Here is a 12,946-nt window from a genome sequence, read left to right as displayed (position 1 = left end):
TGGATGTTGTTTCTATCGGCTTGTAAAGGCTCAGCCGTTTAATTTTTGTTGTTTCTTCACCTCCTGCCCTCAGCACTGGTGTGAAATGCTCACACGGATCGCTGCCACAGGGGGTCACACTGACACAGCTCGAAGTGCTGTTCAGTTGTGAAATCCCCCTTTCTCTCGCTCCTCCAGATCAGAGCTGCATGTTTCAGACCTGGATTTACAAACTCCTGGTATTTGGGTAGTACTTAATCTGTGCTCTGGTTTAGGTCGTATTGCCATGATATCTCAAAGCAAACTGCAGCTTATTCTTTCCAAATTTGTAGGAGTGCTCGTGCTTTCTCACTTGTAGCTGAGCGGGGAGAGGGAGCGTGGCACAGCATGAGGTTGGGTTTCCAGAAGTGAAAAAAGCACAGCAGGAACAGACAGCAGTTGTCCCCATTTATTACACCAGGTGAACAGATGTGTTTTTAAACTAAGCTTTTACCTGGACTAAAACCAGTTGTTAAATTGAATAGCAACATTGATCTGACTTTGTAAAAAATTATTTTGGATTTGTTTTAGCCTAGTATGAGTTGAAGCAGAGTTGTAATCTTCCATGAAGCTTCTAACGAGAGCAGTGAAACAGCTGAAGGGGCTGCAGTGTCAGGCTTGGAGCTGCTTGTTGTTGGCTACTCTAGCAGGGTGTTCATGCTTCTGAAGCTGGTCAGTACTGCGCGCACACCAAGGGGACACCTCTTCCTGCAGGAGGGTTTTGTAGGCTCAGGGGTGAATGTGCTTTCGTTGCACAAGTACTGCAGTGCTGTGCCGTCCCTTAAAACACTTTCTTTAAATTCTTCAATTTGTGTAGTGAATTGGTCATGCTGATGTGAAATATGAAGGTATTAAAATAGTATTTTCTGGAATACAGCTTTTGTGTATAGCTTTCCCTTCTACTTAAATTAATGTCTTTGGGCTTTAATTAAAACACGTGCTGTCAAAGCATTGAAAAAGCTACTTAAACATTGTGCAAGTGAGGGGAGTCGCACCTATGCGTCGTATTTTGTGAGAGCACGAGAGTCAGCTTTCAGAGGGAGGTGAGCGCTGATGTAGTTCGTGGAGTCATCGTCGTCCTGAAGATGCATGCGTTACTTCTAAGATGTAACCAGTCCTTTGTGTGTTTAAATCTTGTTCTAATAGTCCAAGCTACTATATAGTTGAATTTTAAGTGACTCAAATACATTTTTGAGACTCATTTACAAGATCCGTACTCTGACATCTGTTCCTGTTAAGCGCTGTGCTACAAACTTGCTGTTTAACTCTTCTTAAAAAAAAAAAAAAGTGGCGCTTGAAAAATGTCCCTTTCAAAGGTGAACAGTCTAGTTTAAGCAAAACTTCTAGCTCCAATACGTATATTAATTATTCTCCTGAGCTCATGTTTGTATAGACATATGAGCTTGGAGTGTTGGTTTTTTGATTTGTTGGGTTTTTTCGTTACAGGGTTTGGGGTTTTCTGTTTGTTTTTTTGTTGGTTGTTTTGGGTTTGGGGGTTTTAAAAAAAATTTAATCCTGTTTTTCTCTGTGCATTGCTGGCGTTTCCTCCTGCTTCTCATGTCAATGTTTCTTTCAACTGTTGTTGCTTTCTTTGTACCCTGTCTTCCTGCCAGAGAGGTGGAAGCTCTGTTAACTCAGTTATTCACCAGGAAAATGTTGTTTGTGTTTTGGTGGTCTGATGCAGTCAGTGGCCAGAAACATACTTTTTGGGGTTTTTTTAATTGTAAGAATGTAGAACATGTTAATAAACTTTTTTGGTTAAATGAGGGTCCGTATAGTCGTAATACCCAGCCGAAGTGTTTAATTGCCACGAACAGTTGTTTACGAAATGTGTAAGAATGGAGCCAAAGTAAACCAGCTTTCCTGCCTGCTAACACTCTGTAACTTAGGGACTCGGGAGCTAGAGGCCACCCTTGCATTTTTTAGTTTGAGCCTCTCACAGCTTTCTGTGAGTCAGTCTGAAATAGTTCTTCACCCCATATATACTCTTGGCATCCGCAGCGCTCGATGGCAGTTCCCCACCTGCAATTAAGCGGTGAAAAATTCTTTTGGTTTTAAAACTTCTTTATATTTTATTAGATGTCCCTTAGTTGTTTTATAATGAAATAGTGAAAGTCTATTATAATAGTCTCTTGTACAGAAGCCTTTCCGTACCTTTGAACATTGTGGTATAAAAACTGAAGGAAAATCTGTACTGACGTAATCCATTAGTATCATTTTATTCCATGGATTTTAACGTTGTTTGTATGTTTGTGTTTCAATAGAGAGATTTTTTCAAATTTATTTATGGAAAAAAACATGTTACATTGCGCTTTCATCTCGGAAGCAATAGGTCAGATTTTCATGTACTCCTGTTAGAGTGAAGATGTTTTATTCCACTTGATAATTCTTTACTTGATGTTACCTTTTTTAGCAAGGGACACTATTTGACAGCGCATGTAGTAGCAAAGACACAAGGAGTCATGGGGGCTAACAATGATGTTTTTCAAAGTATTGAAGGCTTTTGATCTATTCTGGAAGTGCAGAGGGAGAAATCTGGTTGATTTCTCTCGAGCTGGCATTCTGTTACATTGCTGGATATGGCCTATTTAGATCAGCCTTGCAGTAAGTTGGCATGCGCCTATGTTGATTGCTAAATATTGTACTTCAAGTGCAGATGCATTTGGTTTTCAGATCTTTATTGCCCTTTCACCATACTTTTGAAATGCACAATATTTACTGAGTGCTTAGCAATATTGCTGAATGATCTAATTTATTAATCTTCTCTCTTGAATTCTGATTTCTTAGTAATAACAAAATGTGACATAGTCTGAAAAGAGTATCTTTTAAGCACGTAGAATTGCATAAGAGCATTTGTTGTGGTTCTCTTCAGATTGCAGCTCGGTGTCCACTGTTTAATGTTTGACTTATTTTTAAAATTCTATATTTAAAATGTATAAATCTGAGTATAAGGACAGCATATGTTGGCAGGTATTGAAACCCTTAATTATCTAAAGTACCAAAGTCATTTAGAGTGCAGCAGCCTTTCTGTAGCAATGAAAAAGTATCTGATATCAAAATGCAGTGCCGTCAATAGGTTGCATTTTTAATTTGTTTTTAAATGGTACTTAGTGAAAACATGGGCACTGAAGTCTATGTGTGTGGTAGCTGAATTCATTCAGGAGATTTTAGTCCATTGCTGATCCTCTTTGACATTTTACACTAAGGGCACAACTGCAAGATGTTTAGGAGAATTTTTCTTTCTGATCTTTCTTTTGATTTGTTCAGGGTGGATATGGAATTAGCTAACTGCATCTATATGGGACGGGGACAGAATCTGGACAGCACTTCTGTGTTGAAGAATTACAGAAGACTATGGGGTCAGATGGCTCAAATGATTGTTTAGAAAATTCTGTAATTAATAATGCAATAAAGGAGGCGTTAATACTCAAAGAAATTCAGAGCAATAACTTGTTGGTGCACTCGGAACAGTGTTAAATTGTGCAGTAATTTCTAATATTTAAAGGAAGCTTGGTGTCGAGGTCCTACCAAATGCAGTACAATTTTGAGTTGCAATCATAAATCATCTTGGGCTTTTCCTGTGCTGTGAAGCGTTAAGTGTCCTGCCAAGAGCATGTTCTCCTGACAGTAAAGACCCTTACCCACAGGCAGCAAAGATCTATGTTCTTCAAAGGCTGAGTTAGCAGAAGTTGAATTTATTTGCCCTACAAAGTGTTTAAAGAAATTCTAACCTTTGACTTCTCAGTGTAGGCTCCTCTTAATAGCAACCTTAGCCTTTAGTATAGGGAAATGTCAGAAACCATGCTAAATTAATTACGGTTCTGGCAATCATCAAAATGATTATAACTTAAAGTCTTCAATGGCTGGCTACTCAAATGTGTAGCATGCATACTAAACCTAACTAGGCTTGTATTTTTTATAATTAGAAAAATCTGTTTATTATCTGGCTGGATTTCAGAAGAGAATTCTATAACCTTGTAACCTGTAGGCTAAATTAGATTTCAGTAGATTAAACATCTGAAAATAAAATGCATTTTAAGCTGTTTTGCATCATTGTTTTTAACCTTGTAATGTCTGAAGGTTAAATGGTGGTGTAACATTATATATAACTTGATTTCCTTGTCTGCCTGACAAAATTGCACCAATTTTCAATATCTGAATGGTACCAACAGTAGAGCACTTAAATGAGGACAGGAGGTGTGAAAGGATTTCAGCCTGCAATAAGACCTTGTGCCTGGAATGGGAATCCTTTCCTCCACTTTTGCTTGATTATGAGCTCTTCTGTGCTAATGTGACATTTTTAGCCATTCATACAGCAAATGGACTAACTGCTTGATGAATGGAGGAACTGACTTCCAATCGCTGTTCCATTGTCACAGCTTCCAAAGGAGGTCCCTGGTTTTGTGTGTTTGTCCTCCATTTACTGAAACAAATCAGTTGTCATTGCACATCCAGGAAATGGTGTACAGTGTGATCCAACCAAAGGAGAGCTAGAAGATTCAGAGCGTTGCAAGACTGGAGTTCTCCACTGCTGCAAACAATCTTATCTGCCCCCCTGGCTCTGCTGGAATTTATCCTGGGTGTCTGTGCTAGTGAAGGAACTGTGGGTGGTAACTGGAGCTGGTCCATGCTGTGTCCTTAGGAAATGCTGCAGTTCTGAAGGAGGGATGGGTTTTATCACCCAAAGAGCTATTCTTTGTTTTGGTACAGAGCTGAAATTTCCCAGGAAAAGTTGTTCCAATTTTTTGTTGTAGAGTTATATACGCATGATGGGAGGATTAAAAAAACCCCTAACATTTCTTGAATTGTTACAAGATTTTTTTTTTTTTTTTTAAAAAAAGCAAGCTATGAAGAGGCAGAGAAATCCTGTGGGAGCACACAAGGTATTAGGTGTGTCTTTCTCCTTTTGGGCCTTCCTTGAGCAGGTCTGAAGGTGTGCAGGAGGCATGTGCAGCCCGAACAGTCACTGCTTTCTGAGTGGTTCCAGGCTCCTGTACAGCTGTGTGTGCACCGCGCGCCTTCACGGTGGACAAAAGCCTTCTCAGCTGAAGGTGCTCTTAGCTGACTGTCTGCTTGTATGTCATGGCACGTCGGATAAAATCTGTGACTAAGCCAAAGATAAAAATAGTCATAATCATTTCTTTTGCCTTTTCTAGGTAACATTCAGGTTTCGTGGATTGATGATACATCAGCATTTGTATCACTCAGCCAGCCAGAACAGGTACAGATAGGTAAGTGTTTCTGAATTTACTTCAGTATGAAGACTTGATTTCAGCTGGCTCCTGTCCAATGCTCCAAGCCAGCTGGATCTGCGATTCTAATGGCAAAACTGCTGACTTGGTTCAGATGCTGTAGGAGGAACTGAACTTTTGTAGTACCAGCATGTGTGTTGCAGCACAACCGAGCCCAGACTGGCCTTGGTTGAGAGAGTTTTGTTTCATTCCGTGACCCTCTAAGTACCTGAACCTGGAGGTAGAATAATGCTAGTTTCTTCACTTGATGTGGTGTTTATTGAGGTGGTTGTACTTTGCACAAAGCAGAGCTATCAAAGACTTCTGTGGTCTTTGCCTTCAAATATCCTTTGGACTGATACACGTTTGGTTTGGTTTATATTTGCAGTGACAAGTGCGGTGGAAAGCCTTTTGGTGTATTGTAGAACATGTGCAAAACAATCGTCTCCTGACAGTCTGGACTGCTAATGTGTCTACAGTTTGTGGGTTAAGCATATGCAAGCTTTCCAGACCGTAGTTTTTAAATTTTCATTTGAACTTTTGAGCTGAGTGTTGAAAAAAATTTAATGGAAGTGAGCATGTTTAACTTTTATCTTGAAAGCTGATGGGTTTAGGGTTTGTTGCGTAGTTTTGTTTTTTATATATATATATATATACATTGCTTCTTGGTTTGGATTTTAGGAGAGGGGTTAGTTTAAAGAAAAAAATTTATGCAGGACTATTTAAGCACTCTTAGTGAACCCATGTTCCTAATTCACATGATTAGGGCAGATAGCAATATTTTACTATTTACAATTGTGCAAGGTACTCTAGAAAGAACCATTTCCAGTGTGAGAAGCTGATAGAAGGCACAGAGCAAAAAGTTATCTAGGTATCATAAGACAAATATGGGATAAGTAACACTTTTGAAAAATCATCACGATTTAATCAAGAATTAAGTAAAAATCATAGGAGGAGACCAACATCTCTGAATTTATTGAAAATATTGCTTCCAGTTATGAGGAAAACCAGTCTTTTCAGGACGTGGGGTTTTTGGGTTGTTTTATTGTTTGTGTTTGTTTTTTTTCTTGTTTCTGTTGGTAGTGGTTTGGAGTTTTGGGGGGTTTTGTTTGTTTGGGTGTGGTGGGGGTTTGTTAAAAATTTTTGGTCGATTGTAGTTGGACCCACAAGCTCTTAATGGTTTCTGTACTTCTTTCGGGCATATATTTGAGGACTGACCCATAAACTTACTGCTGAGAGCAATGACTGTGGCAGTGGATCATTGTACGTGGTTATTTGGGATACGTTACGGTAGGTAGTGTCATCCCTGTTTGCTCAAATGCTTGCATCAAATACTGTGCCAGTAGAAGCAGCAGTATACACAGCATTTCTGATCAAGTGGCTGAAATGTTGTTGCACTTAAGACCTATCGTGCTAGAATTTCCACAATTAAGTTGTTTCCACTGGAACAGGCTGCCCAGGGAGGTTGTGGAGTCTCCTTCTCTGGAGATACTCAAGACCCGCCTGGATGCGGTCCTGTGCCGCCTGCTCTGGGTGACCCTGCTTCGACAGGGAGTTGGACTGGGTGACCCACAGAGGTCCCTTCCAACCCCGACCATTCTGTGATTCTGTGAAGTTCTAAAAAGAAAAAAAAAACCAAATTAGAAAACCCCACTAAGTTCACCATCATCTATCTTACGAAGCTTAAATAAAGAAGCTTTCAGATTCTGGTTGCATAATCGGTGCATCTCTCCGATTCCTTATTAACACCCTGTGCACATTTCTCATACTTCCCAGTACAGACATATCTCTGCAGAGGACTTTGAGTACTTATCAGCAGCCTCCTTACAGCGAATGCTCCATACAGCAGCAAGAGCTATTGTTTCTTCATCTATATACGATACAAGAACCATGGAACTTGTACAGAGAAGTTCCAGACAAAGAATTATGTCAAAATAAATGTAACCCTGTTTTCACTAGATCTGTAACTCGGGAAGGCATTGGTAGCACTGCTTGCGGGTCTCGTCTTTGTTTCTTACCTCTGAGTGCTTCGTTTGTAAACTGTATGTGCTGTAGTTAGTAGTGACACCAGCACACCGTCAAAGCTTTGAGGGAGATGCTGTTCATGCCACGATGAGTACGTTACAAGGTGGGAGGGAATAAGCCAGAATCTAAATTAGCTTAGGTAAAAATGTACTCGGAGCTGTGCAGTCACAGGTGATGTGTTCATGAAGTAGCAACTTACCTGCAGTGTCTGAAGCTTGCTGTTTCAGACCCGATTAACCTTATTCAGAGTTTGGTCTCCATGTGTGAGCTGTGGGCTGAGAAATAAATTGAGTAAAGGGTTAGAATTGTTCCACCTTTGTGTCTTTCCAAGAGGATTTGTCTTTGTGGTGAGATGCAAGAGAGTTGTGTGGCAGCTGCCCCACACAAGGGTTGGCTAACGGTGTCGTTATCACCCCAGAGCTACGTGCCTGCCCTGTCTGTCGGTGCAGGTCGTACCTGCCTGTTTGCTGGAGGAAGGTAGTTCCTTCAGGAGGAGGGCTAGTGGGCTGTCTTCGCGGTGTGGGTTAGCACTGCTGAACTGCTCTGTTGTCACGCTGAAGCCAGTAATGAATTTGTGAAAGCAGTGGTTTAGACAGCTCTAACTGCTCACTTCTTGCGACATGCTCTGCTGTAAACCGATTCCCAAGTTACAAGCACCTGAAAACTCTAATGGACAATAAACCCAGTCTGTTTGCTGTGGAGGTTTGCTGTTCAAGGCAGGTAACTAATAAGAATTTGTTAACTGGTTGATAGGCCTTTAGTTGAATGCCTGGGAGACAGAACTTACTGTTGCCAAATTGTACTTCATGTGGCCTCAGCACTTCTGTCAAATATGGAGCACGTACTTTTGAAGTGTGTGACAAAAGGAAGATGGGAAAGACTTCAGCTTGTCTTAATTGTAAAGTAAACCCAGTATTTTATTTTAATTAATAAATTACGTAACCTGAAGTATTTCAGTGTTTCAGCCATTTCAGTATCTCGGCCGTTCTGGGCAGTTAACTGGTTTGTGAGTCCTCAGTCAATGCTTTGTATCAATTATAAGCTCTTGTGATTCATGACTTCCTGGAATTTTGTTGCCAGCCAGCTTTCAGTGACTATCGAGGTCGCTGGTCTAAAAGGAACCTAGGTGCGCTCGTAAAGGGAGGTATCTTCAGATGTCTTTGTGCTTGTGGAATCTTTATAGGCCATCCAAAATGTGCTCTCAAAAAATGCTCTTACTTGAGGGGGAGTTAATTTCTAAAACAAGGGAAAAGTCGTATAAATATGTTAGGTTTCTAAAGTGCTTGAAAGTAAAATTGGCTTTCTGTTCTGAGACATTGGACATAATTATATGTTAATGGAAATAATGGAGAAGTTTATCAGTGATACTTCAGAAACATACCTGGTTTATCTTCCCTTAGCAGCTAACGCATGCTCTTAATTCTCTTTACCGAAGGCTTAGGTGCAGTTTAATAGCGTCTAGGTTCTGATTATAAGCGACTTCCACAATGTTTTAAGACCACTAGTTCAATTTAAGAGTAATTTAAACTTGGGAATCTTCCTGAGAATGTTTCTCTTGCTGTTTTAAAATGCAGTAAATACACTTAACCTGAAATTTTAAATACACGTGAAAAGCAACTGCTTGTCATAAATGGCAAGCCTTGACATAATGTCAAGTTGTTCCATGTGTTAGTGCCCTGACATGAGCTCATACCGAATTTACTGTGTGCGAGAGATCTTCTCCCTCTAGGCACTGAGCAGGCCAGTGTCCCTGGGCAGCAGGGGAGCAATGGACTAAAGCAGGTGCAGCAGCTGAAATTGTGATGGCCTTTCAATGAATCTTGTTTAAATCATTAATCTTTCTGAACTTGTGAGTTTCTCAGACAGGGCTGAACTTTATGGTTTATTAGTGTTCTATAAGGTTTACTATAAAACCTTCTACTTACCGTGAATGCTTACCACTGCCACTGAAAACTACACGCGTGTATTCTGAGACTGTGTGCGTATCAGTCTCTGCCCACTGGATTTGGGGAAATGGCAGCTAGTAGCTGCTGCATTACCCAGATTCTTTGAAAAATATGTTTCACATGACTGTGTTCGCACCAGTAAGATAATGTGAAATTCCTGTCAGATCCATGGCGGGAAACTTCCTTGATGTAGGCCAAGGAAGCTGGAGTCATACTGCAGGATGTCTGATCTCGGCCATTACGGTTGTTTTACTTTTCACTCAAATTATGTGCAGTCTCAAACAGTTTCTCAAGCTTTTTGTGATTTCCCCTCTCCTCCCTCTCATCAAAGTTTGGATCCTTAAGACCCACAAGCTTTTGATGTTTTAGGTTTAAATTTTGCGTCAGTGGCTTGGTATTTCTCATGTTAATTTTTGAGTGGCTTGAATTCTTGTGCTGCATCAAAATGGCATTTAAGATGAGAAACTAATAGTTGTAATAATTGTAGTAAGATGTAATCACCTTGTACGCTATGTGAGGACTTGAATGAAATGGTTTCACTGGGAAGACCTGAGCAGTTAGTCTGCAAGTTTTGCCCTCCTCGTGGGTAAATGGGAAGGGGAAAGATCTGGTTTCATGGGGGTGCCTGTTCAGGTGGGGACAGTATCAGCATGCTTGCTTGGTGCAGCGGTGAGTGTGTTAGTTCTGGCAGTCGGGTGCAGTTGTGCCAGCAGCAGACCGTACCTGCTGGGTGAGCTCGTTATCTGGGTGGTTCTTTTGGAAGCACCCGACATGTGGAGCATTCGTAGGCGACTCTGTTGAAAATGTCTGTGCTGATCTTGGACAGCCTTCCGTATGGCACTGCCACAAAGATGTCTCCGAGCTCGGTTCACTAGTTCTTGCCCTGCAGTTTGTGACCACGGTCAGAAACGTCATCGGATTTTGTAGGAGTCTGCTTCTTGTGGCTGCTCAGCCTTAGCTGAAATGTTTAATTTGCTGGTATTAAAATGTAGCTAATGGCTTGTGCCAGTCTTAACCCTTTGTGGTTACAGAAAGCGGATCACTCTTTACCGCTCTAACAGAGAGCTCTCGTTGGTTTTCCTTTGCTGGTTCTGTGTCCAGAGAAAAGTGCAAAGGGCAGTCCCTGCCGGTTCAGTGAGGTGAACTGGCTCATCAGCAGGTCAGTAAACACCCGGAGCCCTGCAAAGGAGGGCGTGGGGCCCGGCGGCACGGAGTAGGGGCTGAGGAGCAAGGAATGGTAATGAGCTGTTAGATGAAGTCAGCTGCCTCGTCAGGCCGCGGGTTCCATTTCTTTCCAAAAAGTCTTCCCGATCAGAGCTCTCTGTGCTTTGAGTAATAATAGATGTTGAGACTTCTATCTGATGAGAAAGGAAGTGTTCTGTACATTTTACGCTTTTAATTTGCAGATTAACAGATCCAAACACTTTACTAGTACTCCCGGAAATGAAAATTCTCAGTGTTGATTTAAAAGCATTTCTGTACTAGTAAATGCATGGAATGAGAGGTGGTGAATTTCTGCTTGTGTTGTTCAGGCGTCTTGACTGTAACAAGCAAATGAACTGCTGGTTGATATGTTCTAGTCATGGCTTTACAGTGGAACCTGTGGTGTAAATCATAATATAGGGAGCTATTTTACAATGTTCAGTATTTGTGATACAGAATTGAGAGGACCGGTTATAGCTTTGCCTTCAGGCACCTGCAGCCACTTTTTTCTCATCAGTTATAAAAAAAAACAAAATTAAAAAAAACCAAAAAGCAATAAAAAACCCCAAACAACCAACAAACAACCCACCTGTGCTCTGTAAGTTTGACTATAATAGGTTTTTTTTCTTAATATAATGCTGGAAGTCTTTTGACTGCCTTTGAAGTTGATTTGGATTTTTTGAAATGGGTTAATACATTTCAGAGCTTATTTTTCAATTACTGAGGTAAACAGGTTAAGTAGCATGAATTTTTTCAGTAATTAAAAAACTGCATCTTTAAGCAAGTCAAAATCCTTTATGATAATCTGCGTATATGTGCATAGTGTGAAATGTCTCAGGGGACTATACTGTCATCTGGGTTTTGTCAAGAGAAATTTTTTTAGTTTAAAACCTTGTCTAAAGATCCTTCCTCTTTCTCTGCCATGCTTTGGCTTGGCATTTTTTTTCTCCTGTAAAACCATTTTCTTTCAGATCGCCTGTTCCTTTTCCCGTTTTCTCCAGAATGGAGAGCCAAAGACTGGCTTTGGTTTGCTCTCTGACTAACTTGCCATCCTCCTTTGCGCGGTGAACAGCTGCGTTGTCACCACATCGATCCTGCTCTGATTCTGACATCAAGAGGTGACAATCTTTGTAAAACAGTCTTTTTTACAGGTCTGTTTTAGAATCTGTATGGGCACCTTCCGCTAGCTTAGGGTAATGCAGGGGAGAAAAAGAGGAAGAGGTGATCAGCACCATGTGCGAACTGGTGTTGCCAGGTTTGATACAGCCTGCAGATAGTTGCTATTATCAAATATAATTCAGACGCTATGGATTCTTCAAATTGTTAAATTACTGTTCTTCATTGTACTTTAGTAGACAGATGCCTTAGAGCAAGGAAATGCATCTTCACCAACCTTGGTTTGTCTTTCTGTGCAGTCAGCATGCAGCTTGTGAACTTAGGTGTGGAGTTAACTACGTTGATGTATTTTGTAACTTGGAAAAATGTTTTCCCAGCCTAGCAATTTGTCCTTGAACATTTTGTACTTAATTCTGTACCTGCCTGGGAACAAAAGCAGTTTTTACAAAGTTAAGATTTTCTTCAAGGGTGCCAAAGAATAATGTAGTATTTTACCTCCGTTGACTTGTTGGGGTTGTTTGGGTTTTTTCCCCTAAGCAAAAAATTTTTAGACATCTAAATTTCTAAGTGTGTGAGAATGATCAAGCAAGTATCGTTTGTTTTATTTTAGTAAATGCAGTGCAGATGATTTCAGAGCGTTATGTTTTATTACAGTAGTTTGAACAGTAGGTCTGTGTGGGTGAAATTGATAAAAACTGACTTTCTCTAACAAAATGTTGAGACTTGGCACTTTTTAAATACAGTACCTTCCAGCCTGTTTAACGTTTGGGTGACTGCGGGGGAGCAATGCATGTACAGAAGTTTGAGAAATTCCTTTGGGAAGGAAGGGGGAAGCAGGCGTGTTAAATAATTGAAAGCCTGTTGAAGCACACATCGTTTGTCATTGAATGCTGCAGCTGGTACGAAGAGACTTGAGACTTTCGAACGGTTACATTGAGGCTGCTTTCCTTAGCACTGAATAAAAGATGGAATGAATCGTTCTGCTAATCTGAGACAGTCCACTGTAGTTATATTTCTGGAAGTACATTGACTTAAGTAAATACTTTTTAACTTCTTCAGGGCTTTTTTGAAGCGATGCTGGGATCCAAAGTTACACTGCATTAAAGGTTTCAAACAATTAGGCTCTGACATCCACGAGGTTAAATGTTTTTTATCTGTAAAAGAAATTGAGAGTGAATTTTAATTATTTTCCCGACCTCAGAGCAAACCAAGACTTTCCCTTTATGGCGCTTCAGTGCGGGGTGATCCTAGAAGATCTTTCAGGACCTTGTTTTGTTTAACTCTCTGCTTTAATTTTTTTTAATAAACTGTTTGCAGTGAGGGTTTTTCTTGTTGTTAACCTTCCTTGAGGACAAGGACCTGGAGAAGCACGCTGATGAAGTGTCACTTCATTCAGCAGCGCTGGGC

At 40.6% G+C, this 12,946-nt stretch overlaps 1 protein-coding gene and 1 long non-coding RNA gene across 7 annotated transcripts in view; one reads left to right on the top strand and one right to left on the bottom strand.

Moving 5' to 3' along the window:
• The window catches only part of PARN (poly(A)-specific ribonuclease), a 58,674-nt gene that overhangs the window by 30,700 nt on the left and 15,028 nt on the right, over positions 1–12,946 (top strand). For all 4 annotated transcript variants that reach the window (XM_075436124.1, XM_075436123.1, XM_075436125.1 and 1 more), the window contains one exon: positions 5,175–5,249. In XM_075436124.1, coding sequence (XP_075292239.1) covers positions 5,175–5,249 — 75 coding nt within the window. The remainder of the gene's footprint in view (positions 1–5,174; positions 5,250–12,946) is intronic.
• The window catches only part of LOC142363210 (uncharacterized), a 96,651-nt gene continuing 89,854 nt past the window's right edge, over positions 6,150–12,946 (bottom strand). For all 3 annotated transcript variants that reach the window (XR_012765562.1, XR_012765561.1, XR_012765563.1), the window contains exons 2-4: positions 9,944–12,693; positions 7,474–7,549; positions 6,150–6,866 (exon numbers count right to left, since the gene is read on the bottom strand). This is a non-coding gene — a long non-coding RNA (uncharacterized LOC142363210). The remainder of the gene's footprint in view (positions 6,867–7,473; positions 7,550–9,943; positions 12,694–12,946) is intronic.

The sequence above is a fragment of the Opisthocomus hoazin genome, chromosome 15 (genome assembly GCF_030867145.1).
Source record: "Opisthocomus hoazin isolate bOpiHoa1 chromosome 15, bOpiHoa1.hap1, whole genome shotgun sequence".
Lineage (NCBI taxonomy): Eukaryota > Metazoa > Chordata > Aves > Opisthocomiformes > Opisthocomidae > Opisthocomus > Opisthocomus hoazin.
This window is presented reverse-complemented; position numbering and strand designations above follow the sequence as displayed.